The sequence below is a fragment of the Macaca mulatta genome, chromosome 13 (genome assembly GCF_049350105.2).
Source record: "Macaca mulatta isolate MMU2019108-1 chromosome 13, T2T-MMU8v2.0, whole genome shotgun sequence".
Lineage (NCBI taxonomy): Eukaryota > Metazoa > Chordata > Mammalia > Primates > Cercopithecidae > Macaca > Macaca mulatta.
Genome location: NC_133418.1, coordinates 68752242 through 68774989, shown reverse-complemented (window position 1 = coordinate 68774989; position 22748 = coordinate 68752242). Strand labels below are relative to the sequence as shown.

The following is a 22748-nucleotide window of genomic DNA, read 5'->3' as shown; positions in this document are numbered from 1 at the left end:
ACCACTGTCAAAAAACAACTGTGTCCAGTCAGAGAGCATGGAAGTCTCAGAGCCCAGGCCACAGGTATTAGAACAGTGAAGTGTTGGAAACATCTACGTCAGTCCTCATTACTGAGGCTCACTGAGTAAAAACATTCCCTGAAAGCATGTTTGGAAGTGTGGGAACTCATGACTAGCCATTTTTTCCACTGGTGAAATAAGGTAAAATGACTTCCAATTTAACATGAGTAATCAGATTGCAATTAGTTTCAGTGGAAAGGAGCAAAAACATGCATAAGAATGAATACTAACAGTAATTGTTGTTTGAATTGCAATTTAAAAAACATAGTTAAATTGGATTATTTATTATGTCCTCAGCGTTAATAATGAGCCCATAAAGTGAAGATATGTTTTTTTGGGTGGGCACTATTCATTTTTTTATTCCACCAATGACTAATGCCTTCCAATAGTCATTGCGTACAAAGAAGACTCAGATGCTTTCAAAGATTTGGCAAACACAGCTTCTTTCAATGGTGCATTCCTGGGATATATATATATATATATATGTATAATTATTTTTCCTGAGACAGGGTGTTGTTCTGTTGCCCAGGCTGGAGTGCAGTGGTGCACTCACAGCTCACTGCAACCTCTGCCTCCTGGGCTTAAGCGATCCACCCACCTCAGCCTCCCAAGTAGCTAGGACTACAGGAACATGCCACCAAACCTTGGTAATATTTGTATGTTTTTGTAGAGATGGGGTTTCACTATGTTGTCCATGCTGGTCTCGAACTCCTGGCTCAAGTGATCCACCTGCATCGGTCTCCCAAAGTGATAGGATTACAGGTGGAAGCCACCACACCTGGTTTTCAAAGCGGGAAGAACATGTTGTTTCAATATCCCACTTTTATAGATGAAACCAAGGTACTGAGAAGGTAAGTGACTTCCCCAAGACTAAATAGACTCTTGGTTCTTCTATACCATCCCACTATTAGACATTGGAAGGAATTACTTTAGGATTTTCTCAATAAATGCTGAGAAAAATTACAATAATAAATGACAATAAATTATTTCCATAATTTTCATCTATGGGAGCAGGCTTAAACCAGTGATTTTCATGGAGGGAAGGAAAGAATCATGTGTAGTTTGAAAACAGCAGAATTTTGTCTTACTGCTTTGATTTGTTTTTAGACATGATATTTATTTTCGATTTCAAAGTAAGAGAGGATGAGATATTTACATTTACTGAGGATGACTGCACCTGTAAAGGAACTCATGTGTTAGCTTCTCAAAGCTTTTTCTAGGTTTTTGCTTCCATGAATTAAAAAAAGTTTTTTTTTTTAACTTGCTATTCTTTTTAGTCAAAAGTCAAACTAAAAGTGGGTGAATTTAGGCTGTGAAACTAGTGGGTGAATAGTCTAGGAAACAGTTTCTTTTCGACACTCCAAATTGAAAAGGAATAATCACAGGTATAAACAGCTTATCAGCTGATGTTCATCAACTGATGAATAAACAAAATGTGACAGATCTATGTAATGGAATATAATTCAGTTGGAAACAGAAATGAAGTACTGACACATGCTATAACATGGCTAAACCTTGAAAACATGCTGAGTGAAAGAAGCCAGACACAAAAGGCCACATATTATTGTATGAACTTATTTACATAAAACATCCAGAATAGGCAAATCCATAGAAAGTAGATTAATGTTAACTCCCAGAGGGGCTTATGGGAAGGGGAAATGGGCATGACTGTTAACAGGTATGGGATTTATTTTTGAGTGATGAAATGTTATGGAACTAGATCAGTGGTCCCCAGCTTTTGGCACCAGGTTTGGTGGAAGACAATTTCTCCATGGGTGGGGATAGTGGGGGGTGAGGGTGGGGAGGGGTGGGGGATGGTTTTGGGATGAAACTGTACCACCTCAGACCTCAGATTACCAGGTATTAGATTCTCATAAGAAGCACACAACCTAGATCCCTTGCATGCATGATAGGGTTCATGCTCCTATGAGAATCTAATGCTGGGATGATCTGCCAGGAGGCAGAGCTCAGGTGGTAATGCTCGCCCACTGCTCACCTCCTGCTGTGCGGCCCGGTTCCTAACAGGCCATGGACAGGTACCAGTCTGCAGTCCGGTTGTTGGAGGAGTGGTTGGGGACCCCTGAACCAGATAGTGATGATATTTGCACAAAACTCTGAGTGTACTCCATGCCACTGAACTGTACACTTTAAAATGACTAAAATGGTAAATTTTACCACAACAAAACAAAGAAATTGCCTCAGTGAAACTTCAGTATCAACCCTTTCCGTGTGTCTGTGATTTGTGGGTAGGACTAGGCTTTGGGATAAAAGGGCAAACTTCTTGTCTGCAGTTAATGGCTTCCGTAGGCCCAGAATATACATATATATATTTGGAGGTAGAAATTGAGGGCCAGAGCTTAGCATAAACATTTCAGAGATTCCTGTTTCTTCTACAATTCCCTCGGGAGCTATAGACAAGACCGGTCGTCTTGTTTAAGAGGGAAAAATGTGTTGGAAGAAGGTCTTAGGCTTTTTTTCTTTAACTGTTGCTATTCCCAGCTCTCACTTGAGAACTGTTTTTGTATGTAGGAAAATCACTAGACTGATTAAAAATGGAAACATTTAGATCAAGCTGTAATTTATCTTGACTGTAAGCAATCATGTAGACAGGGTAAGAGGAATGAACTCAACAGTCTTGCTGTGTTGTGGCTGTTGATTCTGCTTCTGTCCTGTCCCTTGGTCAGATCTGTTCTCTCTCCTGTTTCTGTACCCCTTTAACCTTTAAGAGCCCATCCCCTACTCTCACACAAGGAGTTTGTGTTTTGTTCCTTGGGCTCTTGGTGAACTTTCTTTTTGGCAATTTCTGCACACTAGTCAAGTCTTTGAGAGATATTTGTTTTAGCGGCAAGATGACCTGGTGACAGAGGTTATTCATATATGCTGTGAAACTAGATGTAAGAAAAAGTTGCCTGTTTTGTGGCATGATTTTAACTGTCTTTTTGCTTCCTCATCTCCCAGTTTATTTATTAAAAAAAATCTAATAGTAGTTCTTGCGCTGGCACCTACAACTGATGTTTTTCCCAGATATAAAAATTATACTGGGGGCTGTTGACTACACTGAAAAACCTCCAAAGATTGGGTGATCTTCTAAAAGAATATTTATTTTTATTTAAAAATATGACACATCAAAGTGAAGCAGTGACATTTTAAACAAGGAGATGTATCAAACATTCCCAAGAATTGGGTAGGAGGGTAATTTGCTTAAGTTTACTGTCACTCTGGATGCCAGGAATAAAAACCATCATCACTTTCTTTCTTTGTGAGCATCAAGTACGAAGATGAGATATTTTAGTTATAAATTAGTGAAGTGTTAGGATTTAAATTTTATTTAGAAATTAAGACTTCTCCAGTGAAATACCTTTTATTCATTTTGTTCTGCATCTTGTGGAAGTACTGAATTCAGGGATGTTATTATATTTTCCAAGTTTGCTTCTTCAGGTCAGTTCCAATGTGGTTTAGAAGGAATTTATTTTCTCATATCCTCCCCATAGATTTCTCAATAGTATAATTTTCTAGGGGATATCTGGTTCATTTTGGGAATTCTGGAAAATTTTGCTTACTGTTTTTTACCAAATATTCACAATCTAAAATTTCTGACAGAATTAAAAATACCCTACAGAAACCAGCATATTGTACAACAACGATTTATTACTATGTAATGAACAACCACCTTTTGGCTGGTCATGAAAATAAAAACCAACACAAATATGGCAGATCCCCATTTTCTAAAGAAATATATCTTTATTGACCTTTTCCATTTTCTTACAAAGCAGTTAAAAACTCATTCTTACCCTTGCATGCTATTCAATGGTTATGATGGCTGCCTCCTTATGAGACTGTTAGTGGAGCTCTAGTAAGTTTCCTTAAGCACCACAGAAGATCATCATTGCTTGGTCCCACTTTTACAGGAAAGAATCCAAGTTTCACCAGACAGTGTATACTTAGCTCTCTTGAAGAAGACCAGTTTAGTGGATTAATGTCTAATTTACATACAGTAATAAAGACAAACTTTGAATCTTTACAGATTAAATGCCCACTTTATACCATGGTGTAATTGATTGAATTATGGGTGAGTGTACAGTATAGAGATGTAGATGCACTAGATATATCTATAAATAAAATAGTGCTTTAAGGTAACAATATTCTTTGGCTGACTTAAATGCCTGTGGTTGACTCTTATAAAAGACTAAAATGAAAATGGCCCCACTATTATTGTCAATCTTAACACAGAGCTTGTGCGGAAGGTCCCTATACTGCTGACTGTCAGCATCTCCAGGTCCACGATATGTTCTCTTGGTCCTGATAATGACTTCACGAGCACAAGCATTGCACTTACAGGACTTGTTTGCTAAAATAAAAGAAAAAAGAGAAAGGAAAGAATAATTTTCCTTGCATTGGAGTTTCTATGCTTTGTTAGTATACCTCCTATAAGAATTAGGGGGAGAATTTTGAGGGTGGTATACAAGAGCCACTACTTGGTCCCTTCTTGGTTTCAACTCTTCTTGGCTCTTATCCCTTGTCTAATACAGTCATTAGTTCCAACTTCCAAGGACTTACTTTTTTTTTTTAAAAAAAAAAAAAAAAAAGTTCTTTGTTTTTGATTCCTCCCTCTCTGTTAACATTTTTCTTCACTTTTATTGAGAAGTTGTGGACTCTACAGAGACTAGAGCTTAAGTGAGAATCTGATAATTTCTGAACTTGTAAACAAAGTTGTCACTTTTCATTTTCTCAACATTGTGCATCTGTTTACATTCTAGTAAGTAAAGAGAAATGGAAACAGTTTTTCAACAGAATGTGGTAAATGCTAAGATATACGGGGTTACCCAGGGCACGTATGAAGATACATAAATGTGTATGTATACAGGGAAGACAAAGAAGAGCCCTGAAGCACTGACAGAAAGCTTTTGAATGCCTGAGGAGAGTCACCAGGGACAACTGAAAGTTTTGTAAAGTAATATGTTCAGAAGAACTGGGTGCAGTTTCATTTTGATGAAGAATGTGATGGGTTCTTGTGAGTGGAGGGAGGTGAGGTTGGAGAGGCAGGTAAGTGTATGTGTGAGTTTGAATGCCAAGGGATAGAGTCATGGATTAGGATTTAGCAATTACCTCAATGGGTGGACATTAAACCAAGGGAGAGAATGCTTTGGTTAGGTCTACTTGCTATATACTCATGAGCAGCTTGCGACCCTCTGCTGCAGCAGTCAGCATCTTTCTGATCACTTGTTCAGTGTCTTGACTACAAGCTCCATGAAGGCAGGAACTGGCTTGGGTTTATTCATTTTTATGTCTCCAGGATCTTCCATGGTGCATACCTCTTGTAAACAATAGTTGTAGGTAATATTAACACCTTGAAGGTGTTGATTGAATTAATTTATTCATTTAAAATATTTTTTTAGCATCTGCTATGTGCCAGCAACCATTCCATGTGCTGAGAATAGAAGAGTGAACAGACAGGTGTAGTCTCTGCTCTCATTATGCTCATATTCTAGTGGATGACATAGTTCAGTGAACACTAGACTAGGCAGTGATAGGGCTATGAATAATAATAGTAAGGCTCAGTAAGGGAGAAGAGACACTGCGGTACTGGGGGGTATGTTGGATATTCAACCTTCAATTTCATGTACTTTCTTTACAATATGTTCTCTTTTCCAGGGAAGATGGTTTTCTGAGCATTTTCTCAAAAGGAATATAAATCAAATTTTATATTCCACATATCCTTTCAAGAATCAGGCTACTCATGACTATCAAGAAACCTTCTTTGACAGCCCACGTTTTATTTGGACCCTGGAATTGAGCACAAAATTGCCCCCTTTCTATTTTCATAGATGTTAATTTTTTCTACACAATAATATTTAAAGTTCCTTGAAATCAGAAAATGTGCATTACATGTCCTTTTAATTCCTCATGACACCTAGCATAGAGCTGAGCATGTAGTAGGTGCTTAATTAAGCTAATTAATTAACCTAATTAACTTATTTAACCTGCTGTTGATGCATTTCAATGCCCTCTGCACAAGTAGAATTTTAGTGGAGAAACTGTAGGGTTTGATCCAAGTACTTTTTGAATTATGTGACAAGAAATAGTCTTGAAATGTCTATTTTTATTATTTTAAATAATTTTTTTTCAAATAATTTAACATTATTTAACTCTGGAGCTATCAAAATTGGCAATGTTTTATATCAGTCATGAGAATAAGGATTTCACTGGAGAAAAACACTGTATTTTTATTTGAAAGTATCAAGTCAGTAAATGCACTGATATGAATAGTAAGTAACTGTAAAAGTGCCATGTTTAATTGCAAAGAAAAAACACGTTGGAACTTTGTTTCACTCTTTGGTTATTCTGCTAGAAAATTTTATTTTCTTACATTATGGCTAAAAGTTCAAAATAGAAAATTATTTTTAAAGATTTTGTTATTTAAAAATAATGTTATTTGTTTAGGCTAGAATTAGTTAATTGGCAGTATCTGAACTGTGTAAAATTCACTCAGTGGAAATTTCTTATAAATAGCAAGAATATGTCAAATTTAAAATATCAAATGTTAAAGAACTATATTCTTTTTTGTTAGAAAAAATAATTGTAATAGATTGCATTTTGCATTGGGTCTTTCTTTTCAGAAGTTGGTCATGAGAAATTAATCATTTTCTAATATACTGGCAAAGAAATAGTATCACATAACTCTGGAGCTATATGGGAAATTAATATATCAAAAAACAGGATAAATGGGTAAACATTAAAAATCTGTAAACTGTGCCACAAGGACGAATTTCCCAATTTAATTCATATTCTCAAAATGAAATATTGGCTTTAAAATTTGATTAAAAATAAAGAGTGCCCAAAGGAGTTTTGAGAAAATTGTAACTGGATGAATAACATCATTAGCATGAAACAGTTACCGTAACTCTGCAAACTACTTGGTAGGGTGCCATCATTTTCACATGAAGTGGTGAGCCGTATTTAAAATATGTCCAAATTTTAACCTAAAATGAACTTGCTGAGATTTTGTAGGGAGACTGGAAGGCTGAGGCTTTGGGGTCAGGGAGACCAGCTCAGAAGCCACTGAAGGGATCATGGAAATGACAGGAGCCAGTTTATGGGAAGAGACATAGGGATGTGAGGAAGCAAAGATAACCCAGGAGACAGTGTGAAGAGGAAAATGGCAGAATTCAGAAAGTAGATTTCACACAGGCAATGAAAGATAGGAAGGTGACTCCATACTGTCAGCCCAGAAGTTTGCAAGAATGATACAACTACTGACACATACTGTGCGGGGAGGTGGGGTCACTTCTCACATACTTACAGGTTTCAGTTTTGGTGTGAATGTAAACTGACTTGTGAATGTAACAATGATGAATTCATGATTTCTGGAAAACTCTTTAGGAGCTCCAGTAATTATTTTGGATTTGAATTATATGTATGCCTATATATAATTAATTAACCATCAGTGATTAGTGATACCTACTTAGGGGGTGTTTGGGGTGGGGGGATGGGAGGCTTGTATTTTGGTAGTCACACACAACTCTATCAGAGTCTGCCAAACTTAATATTTGAGTGACTTCAGGGATGCTACTTAAACTTTCTGCATCTCACTTTTCTCTTCCGTAAAAAATGGGGATGAATATTAATATCTATCTAGCAGTGTTACCAAGAGGAATAAATGAAATAATGTACCTGGAAGGGCTTACACAATGCCTACACATAAGACTCTTCAAATGTTTGCTTTCCTTCCACATGTGGATACCACACAACAACAACAACAACAACAAACTCCCATCTTTCTCAATAGTTAAGGCTGCCTTCAGGATACTTACTCGTAGGTAGAACTCTCCATTTTCATTTCCAGATTTAATCCGAAAAGTATTGATAGTGTTGGCATAAATAGTTGTGGCCTGTATCTGGAAGATGTCCGATGGCACAGACCTATCAGATCGGATGCTCATGTATTTGTAGACTATTGACTGGGGCAGTTCTCGGCACATGGCATTTGAGACTGGGCAAACACATCGGCTGCAGAGACAAACAAAAGTAGTTAGCAGTTTGGCTTGGTAAGACCAGAAAATCCTCACTTTCAAAAGTTCTGATTTTTCTTACTTCTCTGGTGTTAGAATGTAGGGATCTTGACAAGGATTTCGTGGATAACAACGGAAGCCGCCATGATAATTCCAACACATTTCATCCTCCCGGCATTCATTTGTGGTCTCACACTCATTTATATCTGTAGAGATGTAGGGTCAAAGAGTTTACTAACTAAACTAATGAACTGATCTAATTAAATCATATTACTGGCAGATTCTGTTTGCAAGGAAGGAGGTGTGAGGGCATCTGGACTGTGTTCAACCTGCTTTTAGACACAAGCCTGGGTGTTCGTTGCATTGAATTCAGGACAGATAGAGCTGAGACATTCTAGGCAGATTAATATGTGTCATTTCGTGATATTTTATCCAGCACCTCTTGTTCATCTGTTGAATTCAAAGCCCAATGTTAACCATTGACTCTGCCTATATAAAAGTTAAATAAACACCAGTTCCTGTCCTCAGGGACATTATAATTAAGGGAATATGTATATGGTTACTTAGAAAGTAAAATGGAATTAAGTAAGAGACAGATAAGTATACTGGGGGATGCGGAGCAGAGTTGGGTCATTTTGCCAGAGGGATTAGGGAAGGCTGAAGGAAGGAAGAGGCATCTCAACGTGGTCTTAAAGGGTGATGGTTAGATGGAGTTTTCATGGCTGGGGCAGGGAAGCCTTTCCAAGCTGAGAAATCAGCAAGCATAAACTATGGAGGGCAGCTTACCATCTCTTTCAGGAACTCGGGAGAAAGGAGAAAGCTAGAAATGTGGTTTCAGTAAGCTGAAGCATGCTGGGAGTGGATTATTACTGTCCAGAGGAAGCACAGCACAAGAAGTGAAACTATGAAGTGTTCCACCTCGTAGAGCATAGCAATTTTAGGACTGTAAGGAAAAAGGAAGTTAAGGAAGAGGCTGTCAGTGGAGGGAGACAACCCAGGAAAAGGCAGTGCCAAAGAAGTCAGAGGGAGAGAGAGTCCCGGGAAGAAGGGCTGTGTTTACCTCAGGCTGGACAAAGATTGGCTTTAGATTTGTGAATCAGAAGCCTCCAGATGACATCTGAGAGAACAGTTTTACTAGAGAGCCATTACATTTATAACAACAATATAAATAAAATTAACATCTACATCTCTATGTCTGTCTCCCTTTACATTTGAATAGTGATTTATATTTTATTCAATGTAAACTTTTTCTGAATCATTCCTTCTCCACAATGAGATATTTTCATTCATGAATTTACTAATTCTGTAAGTAATTTACTGAATCCTTACTTTAAGCCAAGCATGGGCTAGGTGCTGGGATATGGTCTCTTTTGAATTCTCATATCTGGTGTTCTTTTTTAAGGGCCTTTATTGCTTTCTGCTTTGCATTATTGAAATCTGCATGTCTAGCTTAACCCTTCTATTAGCTTGTAAACTCCTTGAGGGCAACGGTTATTGTACCCATCTTTTAATCCTTTAATCACCTAGCATTAATGCAATAGAGCACCTGGCTTTAAGAAACAATAAATTGAACTAAGTTGCTCTTCACACAAACTCTGTGGAGGTAGGTGAGAAAGATATTTTCACTTGATATGGATGAAAAACAAGTAAGGGTTTAGTGGCTCATTCTAGTTCACATACTCTAAATAATTCATGCCTTGACTTTGGAGGGAAAAAAAAGTATTTTAGCTTCTAAACTGGCTAAAGTTATCTGGAACTCAAGAGGAGACTGGAAAAGCCAGGTAGTCTCCAGGAGACAGTTACAAAAACTGTCTTCTTGGGCTGGCTATGGCTAAAGAAAGAAAACTTAGATTCTTCGGATGAAATCACAATTGACTTATCCTTTCAGTATTTTCCACTTTTTTGAAAAATAAAGATGCTGTTTAGGTACAGGGAAAACTAATACTGATTTGTTATATGGAGTCCAACAGAAGCAAAAGACAACTTTATAATTTCATTTATTACTTCCAGTAATGTAGAGCCTAGCATAATCATCACCTTAATCATTCTGGAAAAATTTTCAGAAATTAATACTCTCAAAATATTTGATGAGTGTGTGTCTATGTGTATGTATATTCTTTGTCTGTCTCTCTCTCCACACACACACACACACACACACACGCACACACACACACGCACACACACACAGAGTTTTCATTTGTATAGGCCTGTGAAATGAGAACAGTTATTTCATCCCCAAAATAAGTCTTTGGAGAAAGTTAAGAATCCAAACCTTTTCAATTTCATTTTATTCCTGTGGACAAGGCTCAAAAGGAATGATTTCAGCAGGGGAAAGCAATTGCTTTATACTTTAGAAGAATGCTAACTCTTTTTCACAAAAAATGTTTTGGCTTAACCAAACATTCTGAAGCTGCATATCTTCAACATACAACATTTATGAATCCCCCACTTGCAACTTTAGTGCATTTTCCACCTTTAATTACAATAGATATAAATGTTTCCAGATAGATAGGCTAAGCAGGTAGGAGCCCACTGTGCATTAATCTGCTTCTATCTTTTGCTGAGCATCAAATCAATTTTTGATTAGAAACACATAGATATTTGTTTGAAGGACTCCAGAGAAATTTGTTAAGACATTCCACTAGCTAACATTTTCTTGCATATAATATGCATGTTGAAAGTCGCAATTAGGGTTCAGTAAGTAAAACCATTGGAATGCAATGTTTTCCCACAATTAACATTTATAAAGTGTGTAGTAACCTGGAACGGGTTATAAAGATGTTCATTGTGCAATGAACTACATTCTGATTATGCTCATACTCATTGGTAGGAGTCCAGTTGAATAATTGTGTGCCTATTATAAAATCCCAGGTCATAGATTTCCTCTGAGTTAATACTTTCCTGTAAAACCATGATATAGACTGAGAATCCCCAGTGTCTCCTTCCCTTGATCTTTTCTTTTCTTAACAGGATCTTTATTGTCCTTGTGTGCCTTTACTCCAACTCTGATTAAAAAGGACTCTCTACAGAAGATTTACTACTGACCAGTTACATTGGTAAGTAAATTTCATAAAAACACCTTGACTTGTACAGCCTTTATAGTTTGCAAATTATTTTTATGTATGTCATTCCACTAAATTCCCACAACTCCCTTTTCCAAATGAGGAAGCTGAGGCTCAAAGCAGTTTGATAATTTGTTCAAGATTGTGCAGACCGAATACAGTGGAGCTGGGATTCAAACAAGTTTTTTGTCCTCAAGTTCGGTCATTTTTTTGATTCTTTTGTTGCTTTGTGTAAATTTAAGTGTTTGTACTAACTTTTCCAGGATTTTCTACATTTTTGATTTTATCTGACAGTCCTTTCCCTGTAAAGAAAATTTTCAACTACATGCAACATTGGAGGTAGGGTCCTTTTTTTTAGATTTTTCTGAGACTCTGAAATCATACCATTATAGGGAATGGCCTCTTCCACTTTTGTATAGTTGTGAAGATCATCTGAATGTTTATTTTGAAACTAGACCCAAGGTCATTAGCTACTTTGGGGTTAGTAGTTTTTCTCTAAAATATTCAAATATATTTTACGACATATTAGGCTGACTTTTCTCAGCACCTACATTCTTACCCAATTCATAATTCTCATGTTTTAGAGAACTGAGACTGGATGGAGATATGTTTAACTCACATATTGAGCTTATGCTCTATACTCAAACTCACAGGTGAAACATTTTAATAACTGAATCTTTTCCAGTGGATGATTTGAAGATGTATCTCAAAGAGATTATGTAGGTTACATAGAAGAAATATCAATATTTTATTAAAATTATTTATCTTTTAAGGATGAAAAATGATTACTCTGAATTTCAAGGAAAGTCGGCATAAGCATAGAATTGCCTCTTTATGAGATGTATATATTTTATGATGAACAGGGGAAAAAAGAGCTTAAATTGTATATTCAAAGTGGGAAAAATGAAAGTCTATGGGAGAATCCTGTAACAACTTCTCGTCTCTTCCTGGTTAAAACTAAATACCTGGCCGGGCGCGGTGGCTCAAGCCTGTAATCCCAGCACTTTGGGAGGCCGAGACGGGCGGATCACGAGGTCAGGAGATCGAAACCATCCTGGCTAACACGGTGAAACCCCGTCTCTATTAAGAAATACAAAAAACTAGCCGGGCGAGGTGGCGGGCGCCTGTAGTCCCAGCAAATCGGGAGGCTGAGGCCGGAGAATGGCGTGAACCCGGGAGGCGGAGCTTGCAGTGAGCTGAGATCCGGCCACTGCACTCCAGCCTGGGCGACAGAGCGAGACTCCGTCTCAAAAAAAAAAAAAAAAAAAAAAAAAAAAAAAACTAAATACCTAACATATGAAAAAAAAATTAAACTTACCTTGACATGTTCTACTTCTCACCACTTGGTATCCCTGGGGGCACATACATGAGAATTTCCCAGGTTCATTGACACACTGATATTGACACAGGTAGCTTGAGGTTCTGCATTCATCAATGTCTGTCGAATCAGACAAGAGCAAGGACACAGAGTTGAAAAGCTTATGCACCACTACTTTGGATATATATATATATATATATATATATATATATACACACACACACACACACATATAAAGATTAAAAATATTTATATTAAAATAATTATATATAATTAAAATTATATTTTAAGGAGAAAAATTATATCTGTATATATAAAGAGATCTGGCTTCTGATCCTATTCCTGCTACTGTGTGACTTGGGCACATTTCTTAAGTTGCCTGGGTTTCGTACACACACACACACACACACACACACACACATATATATATTTTTTCCTGCTCAACAGTCCCAGGGAAGTAATATACTTTTGAGGTGAGCTAAAGAGAGTAAAAATATTGCAAATTCTGAAATAGAAATACAAAACTTTATAAGCAGCTGAAAGGTAAATTCTAACAATATCAGCTTATTTCCCTCTATGACTTCACAGCACAAAGAGTTTTTCTTATCATGACTTTTACTGAATTGTTACTCACAATTTGGCTAATCCTGGACCTAACTACACTACTGAATGAATTGGCTTGTGGTTGATGGTCTTCATTTTGGACTCTGCAGACCCATCCAGGATGTAGAGTTCATGTTTGTCTTCTCAGAAATTGGGTGACTTTGACACCAAGTTCATCTGAGCTTTGAACTCCAAGTCCCCTAACCTGTGCAAGCTTCCAGAATGACAACTTGGCAGGAGCTGGCCTTCAGGGGAAGAATGCTTTGCATTTCTGAATAGTGATGTCCCTACAGTTTACTCAGAAGGGCAGAGGCAGCTGTCCTGAGGTAGCCTCTTTCAGTTTTGAGCGTAATGGCATGATGTGAGGCTTCTCTCGTTAGGGTTCGAGCTTTGTGTAAAGCTGAGTGAACTGTGAGGAGGTCAGGGACATCAAGTGTCTGTGGCATCCCCCTCAGGATGTCTAATACCTTTTGAATTATACAACAAAATGTGCACATGCAATGGACTCTGAAGGTCATCAGTCTAGTTAAATGACCCTCCTCTTGTTCATGTGGAAAGTGAAACCCAGGCGACTTAAGAAATGTGCCCAAGTCACACAGTAGCAGGCATAGAACCAGAAGCCAGATCTCTTGATTTTTATTTTAATATTTTGACATGCACTTGGCTATTCTGAAACTTAAATGTGCACACCAGTCACCTGGAGTTTTTGTTGAATGTAGATTCAGACTTAGAAGGTCTAAGTTGGAGCCTGAGATTCTGCATTTCTCATAAGCTCCCAGGAGGTGCTGACACACCTGGTCACTGGATAATACACTGAGAAGCAACATGCTAGAGCACCCTTTCTAATTATTAGGGCCAGCCTGCACCTAATATTTCAGTTATTTTACTTCCTTTCCTTTTTCTTGGTAACACACTAAAAAGGCAATGTAACAACTGAACTACATTAACTGGATTTCAGAACAGAATTCCCATGGGTAAACATTTGTTTTCATAAATGGGTACATAATCAGATAAAACAACAGCAATCACAGGGATTGGACTTTATTCCATACTATCTGGGAAGAGTTTTACCTTCACAGTTGAGCCTGTCACTGCTTAGTTCATATCCTTGATTGCACTGACAGATGAATGAACCAAGAATGTTGTAGCACTGCTGAGCACATTGATTGCTGGCATCACATTCATTTATATCTGAAAAAAAGTTATATATATATATATATATATATATAGAGAGAGAGAGAGAGAGAGAGAGAGAGAGACTTTAAACACATCCTTGCTCTTTTGTACCTATGTCATCTGCTGATAAATAATTCCCTAGCTGAATTATTTGCCCTGCAGAAGCTCACTGGAGAACATCCATTTAGGTTTCATATTTGTTGGAACAACTTCAAACGTCTGTCATATATTTCTTTTGGAAATACCAAAATATTTTTTCTAGGAATGACAGTTAGTTTGATGTTTGATGAATCTTTCCAAAGGAATTTAATGCTTCTAATAAATATACATTCCAGTATCTATTTTCTTTTGTTGTTGTGCAGATACAAAATGCCAGTTCTATAAATAATTGATATAAGACACTTACACTGATATGGTCTCTCAGCATGCTGTACTGAAGATTTATCTGTGCTATTTATTACTTTTTAAATGGGTTCTGTTAAATTCCATTACAATTATAACATAAGCCTTTGAGACCCATACGGAGTTTTGCAATGCTCTAAAGCACTGAAAATATTGTGAAAAGGCATTTTTCCTACACTAGATTTTTTCCAAGTCATGCCAATCTTTTAATTGTGTGCCGTGACATTGCATTCTGAAAGGGGAGAAGAAGCATGTAAAAATCAGATGCACTTGCAGTGGAAAGTTTATATACTTGAACTGGTAGTAACCTCTTTGGCACTTTCAGTATTATATCACACACTTTTGACTAATTGGTGTATGTATATCAATTGATTTGTAGTTTTAAATTTGTCGATATAGCCACAAAGGAGAACTAAAACCAAAGTTAAAAAGTTTTCCATTCACATCTTGATGTGTTTTAAGACACAGATTGGTTATTATCTTTTAAGCTTTATGATTGCTGAAGGGAAGTCGATGGAAACTATTTACTCAAGAACATAGAAAACTGGAAATACTGCAACATGGCATGGGGTTTCCTTTTGTGAAGACAGAAATCAGCAAGTTCTCAAAAGGCTTACCTACGCAGGTATAGTTGTTTGCTGCCAACTGAAACCCAGGACTGCACTGGCAATAAAATGAGCCTGGTGTATTCACACATCTTTGGTGGCAATATGGAGGGATGGTACATTCATCTATGTCTAGGTTATCAGGCACATACACAAAGAGAACAAAATGATTGAATTAGCATTGCTGTTTGCTTTCAAATTCTCTGTAAAGCATTATCTAGAAAACCTATCTAGAGAAAATCTCTTTTTAAAAGGAATACTTTCCTCTCTGTTTTGTTAAAATTAGGGTATATATATATATTTTAAATATACTTCATATTCTGCAGTTAAGATGTTAAGAACAAAGACTCAATGTTCATGCCATTCAGTGGTAAATAAACTTGGTGGGTGGGTTGAGATTTAAAGAAAAAAAATAATTGAGACTATTGTACATATATATAAGATGTCAGTTTGGGGAGCTAAAAGCTTATGTATAATTACAGAAGTGAAAAAGAACTACTGAAGCACATTGGGCAGCACGAAACAAAGAAGAAAGAGTTGTGGGCTGTGCTCAACTGGTGACCTTGGCTAAGTCACTTATGCCTTCAGTATCTTGTTTTTTTGTTCTGCAAGATGTGGATAGCACGGCTTGCCATGTGTATCTTAGGACGTTTTTGTATATCAAATAAAAGAACACTGTGGAAGAATAGGATGCTAAATAAGTTACCTCTTGAGAGTGCTCTTTTGACACTTTGATGAAGTGTTCCAGCCTGTGTCCTTCTCATATAAATATTTTCAACTATAAAATGCTCAAATGAGAACTTGCAAAGGAGGATTAACATCTTAGAAGTGTAATAAAATTTCGTTAATTCATGATTCTACACTTTGTGACAACTTCAACATGGCATGTGTAATTTAAAACAACCATTATGCATATACAATGTAATGCTATATAGTGACACTGCCTTGTGGTAAACCCAAACAAAACAAACCTTTATGCTGGGCTCTTTTGGTACTTTAATAACTAAAATTATGGGAAGTAGTGTGCTCAAGTGGCCTCAGGATAACCTGAGTTTGAATCTTTGTTCTGGCAATTACTAGCTTGGTCTTAACCTCTCGAACTTCCATTTCCTCTTCTGTAAGTAGAATTATTGGGAAAGTTATGTGACATAATGTAGGCAAAGTTCCTGGCACAAAGCAGGTAAACATAAATGGGAACTAATAAGCTGCAAGATATATTTAATTTAACTTGAATATTGAAATAAATAGTAAGAAGATATTCACATGGCTTTCCCCTTACTTTGTTCAGGTGTCCATTCAAATGTCACCTCCTCAGGGTGGCCACCCTTCCCACCAATATAAAATAGGTTCTTCTGCCCTATCTATTTCCTTACCTTGCTTTAGACTTCTTTGTAGTCCTTAACAGTACTCAACATTGTGTTATGTGTTTATTTGCTTCTTGTGTGTTCCTTCACTATAGTGCATGGCAAATAAGAACTGTCTTCTCCCCTCAACTGTCTTCTCCCCTTGAGATAGAGGGTTTTTTGTCCGTTCATTGTTAGATCTGGAATAGGGCCTCGCATAGTAGGTGCTCAATAAATACTATTTGAATGAATCGAAACTTCACACTAATTAAGAGCAATTTCAGCATAGTGCTTCCTAGTCCTCAGTACTGTCATCAGGTGCTAGTATTGATAGCTAATTTGTATGAGTGGTAGTATACTTTCTAATAGCTCCACGAGGACTATGAATTTGTAAAATTTGTTTACTACTATCCCAGTGTCTAGAACAATGCTTGTTACACATTAAGCCCTCAATAACTATTTGGTGAATAAATGATGCATGTCTTCTTAACTAATAAACATTCATTGAACCATTGTTATTTGCTAGCATTGTGTTTGGTACCGCAAGTTTATAATGATAATCACTGTACTTATGTTCTGCCCTGTCTGGTATGAAAGACAGGCATAGAACAAATTATTCCATGGAATGAGAAGATCAGCAGTAGAAAGGAGTGTAAGGGACCCAGGGAGCACCATGCTACTTGAAATGTGGCCTGCTGACTGCTGCTGGTTCATGGGCTATTTGGACCAGTCTGCAATGATTAAATACAGAAACTGAGAGTACATGTTTATAAATAGCAATTTGACATTACTGCAACATTATTTTTATTGTACTTTACAGAAGTATTGGCCTGCCACAGATTGGAAATTTACAAAAAAGTATCCTTCATCCTAAATTTGAGAAGCACTGGCACAGGGGAGGGAGCAACTAATTATATTTGGGTAGATCATAGTGGGCTTCCCAGAGGAAGTGATCCTAAGCTAGGATTTGGTAGTGAAATAAGAGTTTGCCATGAGGGAATGTTCTTGGTGCTGTAAAGAGCTTGTGTAGAGGCACCGAAGTGTAAGTAACACTGTGTGATGTGTGTGGGGAACTGGTGGAATAAAGCTGGGGTATAATATTATTTTGTGGTGGGGGAGAGGTGTTTATGCAACAGAAATGGACAATGATCAGATTGAGCAAGACCTTTCATGCTCTGTCGAGGAATGTAGACTTGATTCTCTCAGTGAGAGAAGCAGGAGGGAAGACACATGATTAGATCTGAGTTTAGGAATATTTCCTCCTACCACATTAAAAGGGCTGTGACCATATGTTCCATTATCTTTGATTCACCCCACACTAAGTTGGATTAGTTCTTTTTTTCTATACTTTTTATGCCCTCAAATGTTTATTTTCCTGTCTAATACAATGGCAAAATTTTGGTATCTCTGGAGTTTTCTACGCACTCTTCTTTTAAATCTCAGCTTCATTACAGCCAACCCTGGGCCTTCCTCAGAGGCTGGGCACTAACCCCAGCATCTAGGCACAGCCCTATGGCAGGCAGAACTGGGCGGGGGCCCACATGGAACTCAGTGTTGACATGTGAACATCAACAGCTCACATTCTCAGGCAAAAACTGACGCTGGTTGTCTGTCCCCACATCCTCACTCTCTGTTCCTAAGAGGAAATAAGGCTTCTTCACTGGTCTGTGATAAGAGGGGGTATGTAAATAAATGGACAGTCGGTTAGAGTTTCATGCCTAGTGCTGGGCCTCATGATTGAGCCCAGAGTACTGTATTTTACTTCACTATCTGCCAGTTGGCTTCCTCACACTTTGTTCTTCCATTCACTCAAAACACATGCATAGAGCCTCCATCACATGGTGGGCATGCTTCAGGGACTGGGGAGACCACAGTGACACAAGCTGACCTGGTCTTGCTGTCAGGGAGCTCATGCTCTTAGGCCCTCCAACACAGGCACATGGTGAAGTTGGCTTTGTACTCCTGGTATCCTACAAAGGCTTGCAGCATAAAGAGCCTTTAATACCCATCTGTTGACTTAGAACAGGGACAGGGACTGTTCTAAGCATTCCCTACATGAGCTCTGGAGGTAGGGACCAGTACTATGTCCACAATACAAGTGAACATAGTGAGACACAGGATTTAAGTAACTTACTCAAGGTCTCAAAGTGAACTGGGGTTGGTGCTTGGAATGCAACTCCACCATTTGCTTTATGTGCTGTGCTATGCTATGCTCTGCAGCAGTGGATGGTGAATGAAGCCCACAGTACCAGTGTGCTAGCACAATGGCCCCCAAAACAGCAAATTTAAATTTCTTTGTGGTTGTTTTTATGTTCCCATTCATACCCCAAATTTCTGCTCTTGCTTCGTCTAACATTTAGCCAACACTTTGTTATCCAGAATAGGCTCAACCTTTAAGGTTGTTTCTTGTTATTGTGGAAAATGGATTGGTAGTCTGTGAAAGAATAAGGAGTTATTGGCTACCACTCTCCAAAGAAATATGAATGCTTTCATTGGAATGCTTGAGGTTGAAACAGTTAAGGTACTCAAGACAGGACCGTGCTCACTGCACTGTGGTACTTACCTACGCACTGCTCCCCTCGCTTCTGATATCCAGGAGGGCACTGACATGCAAAGGATCCCCGTAAATTGATGCACACTTGGTCTGCTCTACAGTTGTGCGTCCCTGCAGTGCACTCGTCTATGTCTGTCAGAGACACGCAACACAGAAAGAATTGTCAGTTGTGAAGATGTTGATATTGCCTCCATTTTGCCACTTCTTAAGCTAAATTTTTACTTTATTCTTAAAAGCTTATTATGTTCTTACATTGGAAATGTTTAAAATTATACATTATTTCAAGTGTTCAGAAAATAATTTTGCAAATACCAATAAGTACTGCTCAGATTTAACAAATGCTAACATTTTGCCATGTTGGTCTTGGCTCACTCTGTTTTGTTAAGAAACATTTCATATACAGCTAAAGCCTCACACCATCCTCATCCCTTGACCCGTCACCTACCACTGTCTCAGTAGGAAGGAATCCTTCCCTGTTTTTGTACTTTCATTAGACAGGGATGCATCCATTAGAACATATGATATTGTTTTGTATGTTAAAACATTTAAATAGATTGTATGATACTTGCTTTTTCCATCCAATATATTGTATTTGAGATAATTTTCATTGACAAATTTCTAAGCAATAACAGTGTAATCAACCTTTAATATTATACGTTCCCTGTAGTTGTTTGTTTTTACAAACAGCAGGGTAACATGTACGTATACATTTTTATTTGCAAATTTCAGAATGCAAAGGATTCAATTTGATCGTGTTTCTCTAGCCTGTGTAGTTTAAAAATCCATATTTTCTCAAAGCAGTGCACTTCTGGGAATAATTTGCTAAATGTGCCTTAAGGAGTATGCAGGTTACAGTTCTAGAAAAGTAAAAAATGCCCAGTGATAGCATAATAAACCAGTTACAAAAAATTTCTTTGGGATCAAATGGTGATATAAAATTGTGTGTGTACATTCATATTTTCAGTCATTTATAAGTAAAATCTAATTTTACCTTATCTGTATCACCTTTATATTCATTCAGCTCTCCTATATCATGAAGTTAAGTAGCACACAAGAAAGGATCATATAATTTCATCATTCTTCAACAACCACTCTAAGCTTCATTAAAAAATGTCATAAAACTTGTGATTCCTAGATGACAATTTTTGCATAAAAACCAAAATACTACCCTGGGTCTACCACAGTGATGATCTAAGATCCCTGAGGCAGATTTCAGGGGTCTTAGATAATCACTGTGGCAGACCCAGGGTAGTATTTTGGAAGAAAAAGTAGGGAAAGAATCAATAATAAAAAATTGACCCAATTTCTGTCTTCCCTCTGAGAATCTCAGAGAGTAGCCCCTGAGGTTGGTTTGCCTTTCACTTTTCTGTATTTTCAAGGAGGATTGCCGCATTTACACTATGCAGTATAATAATACATGAAGTTGAGATTGTAAAAGGGTTGTCCTCAGAAATCGGCTTCACTTAGCTGGGTGTGGAAATGATAAGAGAGATTCTTTCCATAAGAAAGAGGGAGGGGAGATGAAAAATACTTGAGTGATGTATGGCTATTTATTGGATAATAATCTATAAAGCATCCACTTACGTAATTCTTTGAACTTGGTTTTAAAGTTTTGGCTAAGGTTTTTGTTACTTTGTTTTGAAATTTATTATAATTACTACTAGTATTATTTTCAAGTCAGTGATTACAAACTGTCCTTTTTAGGTACTATGCGATGGTGCAACAATCTTGCTTTGAAATTATCTGCTGTTCCTTGTGTCTTTTATTATTTTCTCAGATGCACTTGATGAAAACCTTTCTACTGGGGTTTCTTCAGAGCTTTATGACTCGTTAATGCAGAAATGACAGCAGAATTTCTATTGTTTTATGTCAAGAACATTTGCCAGCATTTGCAGTGATAACAGTCCTGAGAGATATGGCAATGTTAGATTCAGATGTGGCAAGTTTCCTCTGGCAGAAGATCAAGGCCCTGGGCTGGCTGCTGCATTTTCTAAGGGAGGCCTCAGCAGTGACTGAGGTTTTTCTTTTTGACATCTGTCTGCAAACTGCCTCCACCCCGCTGCATTCCTACAACTGATGCCCTATGACTTCCTTCCTACTTTCTTGTCGCTCATTTCTTAGTGTCTCATAAATAGGCTAACATTTCCAGTGGAATTAATGTATCATTAAATAGATTTTAAACACAAAAATCTGTGCTACTCCTTCTTAAGAATGAGGTCTGTTTACCTTCTGAGTGGGTTATTTAATAAAAATATTAGGTGAGTTAAATTAATTTAATAAAAACAACAACAACAAAAACAAATAAAATACCACTGTGCTCAATGCCACTACTTTCCTTCCCTTTCTCCATCAAAACCCAAACAAAGCTGCAACAAGACTTGCCTCACCTAGGACTGACTGGTGATTACACATTTTACTTACCGGGACTCATAAAATCGTCAAAAAAGTGACCTCTGTGACCAGGAAGCAGCTACTAACTACATTTCCATTTATGGCTTCTCTGACTGTGGTTTAGAATATTTATCCTCTCTCTTGCTGTTGGCGGTTTATCTAATGCTAAAGGCTATAAACAGACTCAATTTCTTTGACCTATTTTCAATGATTTTTTTTTTTTTTTTTTTTTTTTGAGACGGAGTCTCGCTCTGTCACCCAGGCTGGAGTGCAGTGGCCGGATCTCAGCTCACTGCAAGCTCCGCCTCCCGGGTTCACGCCATTCTCCTGCCTCAGCCTCCGGAGTAGCTGGGACTACAGGCGCCCGCCACCTCGCCCGGCTAGTTTTTTTTTTTTGTATTTTTTTAGTAGAGACGGGGTTTCACCGGGTTAGCCAGGATGGTCTCAATCTCCTGACCTCGTGATCCACCCGTCTCGGCCTCCCAAAGTGCTGGGATTACAGGCGTGAGCCACCGCGCCCGGCCTATATTTTCAATGATATTAATGTCAATTTATTAGTTTATTTAAATAACACAATTTTATTTTGAAAATTGTACTTTGAGATCCTGGAATTACTTATTTACACATCTATACAAAGTCATACAAAATTATTATACATTGTTAAATTCTATTATGTTTGGCTTTTCTACTTCTGTGCATTTCCATTTGTCGTAAATACCAGAAAGCTCACTATGATACAAAAATTACTAAAATGGACAATGACGTCAGAAACTCAAAGCAGAATACCCATCCCTGTGCAGATGCTCTGGAAAAGCTGGCTGTCCCAGGAGCATTGATGACAGTCCACTGCCCTCTACTTGCTCCTGACTTCCCATAGTGCAAACACAGCCTTTTGTAGGTATCTCCATGGTGTGTAAGAAAAATCAGTTTCCTACATTTGTATGGGAGAATGTCTGCATTAGCAAAAGCAATGTTTTATTTATAAGGGAAACTACTCAGGTCAGCCATGATTTTCCTGATAATCTAAGACAAATTACTATGGGGAGAAATCTTTTGTTGTTTTTGCATGATTATAATTTATCCTTGACAGTTAAGCTCACTTGGTTTTTCAGGCAGTCAGTTAATAAATTTCCTGGGCCCTGGACCCAAGCTCTTTGGGTGGGGGTGGGGGATCTGTCTTATTTGCCCCCCCATATTCCCAGTGCCTAGGATCATGCATGAAACA

The 22748-nt window shown here is 37.7% G+C and overlaps 1 protein-coding gene across 4 annotated transcripts in view; it reads right to left on the bottom strand.

The window, feature by feature from the left end:
* Positions 1–3781: 3781 nt before the first annotated feature.
* The window catches only part of EFEMP1 (EGF containing fibulin extracellular matrix protein 1), a 57335-nt gene continuing 38368 nt past the window's right edge, over positions 3782–22748 (bottom strand). For all 4 annotated transcript variants that reach the window (XM_015112405.3, XM_077959537.1, XM_077959536.1 and 1 more), the window contains 7 exons: positions 19142–19264; positions 15248–15367; positions 14124–14243; positions 12450–12569; positions 8152–8275; positions 7872–8067; positions 3782–4408 (listed from right to left, as the gene is read on the bottom strand). In XM_015112405.3, the coding sequence (XP_014967891.1) occupies positions 4247–4408; positions 7872–8067; positions 8152–8275; positions 12450–12569; positions 14124–14243; positions 15248–15367; positions 19142–19264 (965 nt within the window). In that variant the 3' untranslated portion in view covers positions 3782–4246. The remainder of the gene's footprint in view (positions 4409–7871; positions 8068–8151; positions 8276–12449; positions 12570–14123; positions 14244–15247; positions 15368–19141; positions 19265–22748) is intronic.